Source organism: Otolemur garnettii, unplaced genomic scaffold, assembly GCF_000181295.1.
Source record: "Otolemur garnettii isolate 467f Iridium unplaced genomic scaffold, OtoGar3 scaffold00194, whole genome shotgun sequence".
Lineage (NCBI taxonomy): Eukaryota > Metazoa > Chordata > Mammalia > Primates > Galagidae > Otolemur > Otolemur garnettii.
This window is the reverse complement of record NW_003852589.1, coordinates 1,496,831-1,499,364: the sequence shown is the minus strand read 5'-3', so window position 1 is coordinate 1,499,364 and position 2,534 is coordinate 1,496,831. Positions and strand designations below refer to the sequence as shown.

The window sequence follows — 2,534 nt, the reverse complement described above, 5'->3', positions numbered from 1 at the left end:
AAAAAAAAAAAAATTATAGTATCAAAAGAGAAAACAGCCCTCATCTAGTTTCTGGGGGATGTTTCTAAGGGGAAGGATGATATAGGACAACTGCTGATAACAACTGTCTTCTGGTGATCCAGGCCCAACTGGAAAGATGCCATTAAGTTAAACAACTTCGCAAGAGTTGTTTTTCTGTTTGATTCCTAAAGAAACTGGAATTATTTCAGGCATTGCCTGTGGCTCGAGGAGTAAGGCACCAGCCCCATTTGCCCAGGGTAGCCAGTTCAAACCCAGCCCCAATCAAAAAATGGCAAAAAAGAAAAAAAGGAAATTGGAATTCCAACTATTTCTGCCCTTCTTATATAATCATAAAACAAGAATGCTTAACAGCTAAACGTATAAAGCAATGAGGAAAAACAGATAAATTTAACAATCTCTTGTTGGAAAGAAATATTATGTATGCTACTTTTCTAGAAGACCTAAAGATGAGAATCATCACTTGCTTTGGCTTTTTTCCCCCAGCTTTTTTGCATGCCCAATAGATGCATTCAGCTCCTAAAACCACCAAGATCGTGATCTTGCCCTTTTAAAAAGAAGTTCATTACTATTGGACAGAATCAATTAATAGTATTTTCAGGCAAACACCAAGCATTGTTATCTACAGACACAGTACAGTGACAAGGCATCAGACTATCAGGTTTATAACAGACAATAACAAAACCAAAGTTAAATAAAATGTAATAATGCTTTATGTTTTAGAAAATCTTATATGTCATTGTGTGAGCAGCTATCCCTGAGTCCTTAGCATTTAGCTAAGGCCTTTGCTCTTGGCTCCAACTGCAACCACGTGGCAGACTTCTACTTCAGCCCCCAGCTTCTGCAGTTCATCCAGCCAGATCATTTGCTTATGCGAAAGACGATCATTGGGGCCTTTAACTTCTACCAGCTGGAAGATAAATAAAAATTTATTTATTAGTATCTTACTGAAACTGAATAACCATCCTAGTAAGTTATAGTAGTTTTCACTAACAAAATATTTAAGTGGCTATTTACATATAAAACAAATACAGCAGACCACTCTGAGTTGACCAAGGGACTATAACAAACTGATCACCACCCAGAGGTGATCAACATAGTAACCAGGCCTTCCAGTACATGTGGTACATATCCAATCCACGGAAATCAGGTCAACTTCTGGAGGTATAGGAAAGTGGTCAGCTATCTGGAGTTCTACTGTATTTATATAGAAGGTCCTTGACTTATAGTGGTTCAACTTAGGATTCTTCATCTTTAAGATGGTGCAAAAGTCATATGCATTCAGTAGGAAGTGTGCTTCTTTTGATCTTTTCCCCGGGCTTGTGAGAGGTGGCACAATACTCTCATGGTGCTGGGCAGTGGCAGCCTCAGGAGAGCAAACAACTGATAGTGTGTAGAGTTGCTACATGGTTTCACCCAACTGTAGGTGCGTGTGAATGCTCTGAGCAGGGTGAAGGTAAGCAAAGCTAACCTATGTTCAGTAGGTTAGGCGTATTAAATGCATTTTCAGTTTATGATATTTTCAACTTACGATGTTTCTATTCTATAGAAACTGGACAGTTCTTCACAGAGAATTGGTAAATTCAGACAGTACAGCAATTGAAAACTTCTGAAGCATGTAATGGATTGTTACTCCCCTTTTTAAGACACTCCAGTTACTCTGTTACATTTTCAATTAAATCTAAACTTCTTGCCATGACCACAAAACTATAGGATCTGTCCCTGCCAAACCATTCCAAACCATCCCAAAGGCTCCTTCCTACCTAAAGGTCCTTTTGTCTGGACATTTCTCTCTGTTCCTCACATGCCTGACTTCTTACCCTTCAACATTCAGCTTAAAACTCGGAAGCCCGGCACCAGCACGCTTCTAAGTAGAACCCTCCCTATGCACTGCTTTCACAGCATTTATCATAAGATACTATTTATTTATTTATTACTATCATCTCCTCGAAGGCACAGATTTTGCCAGTTTGTTCACTACACATTACTATATCAAAGACTATAAAACTATCCCAGGTAAAATACACTTAATAAAATTTTTTTTTTAATAAACAGCATTCGGCAGCCTAATAGATATTTAATTAGAGTCCCCAAAGGAAAGCGGAAAGAAAAATATCTGAAGAAATAATGGCCAAAATTTTTCCAAATTCTATGAAAACTACAAATCTAATGAACTAAAAGTCAATGAATCCCAAGCACAGAAACATAATACCATAACAAGAAATACGATAATGAAATTAAATAATCAGCAGTAAAGGGAACATTTTAAAAGCAGCCAGAATTTTTAAAAGCCAAAAACATTTTAGCTAGGCACTGTGGCACAAGCCAATAGTCCCAAGTGAGGCTGAGGCAGAGGAGCACTTGAGCCTGGGCAACAAAGTCCTTTTAAAATAGGATAGATTGGCTCAGCACCTGTGGCTCAACCAGCTATGGCGCCAGCCACGTACACCTAAGGTGGCGGGTTCGAATCCCCAGTCCGGACCCGCCAAACAACAATGACGGCTGCAACCAAAAAA

General features: G+C 38.8%; 1 protein-coding gene across 2 annotated transcripts in view; it reads right to left on the bottom strand.

Annotated features, from left to right (window-relative positions):
• Positions 1-708: 708 nt before the first annotated feature.
• Positions 709-2,534, bottom strand: part of FAN1 (FANCD2 and FANCI associated nuclease 1) — a 39,557-nt gene continuing 37,731 nt past the window's right edge. For both annotated transcript variants that reach the window (XM_023507622.1, XM_003801017.3), the window contains exon 14: positions 709-928. In XM_023507622.1, coding sequence (XP_023363390.1) covers positions 791-928 — 138 coding nt within the window. In that variant the 3' untranslated portion in view covers positions 709-790. The remainder of the gene's footprint in view (positions 929-2,534) is intronic.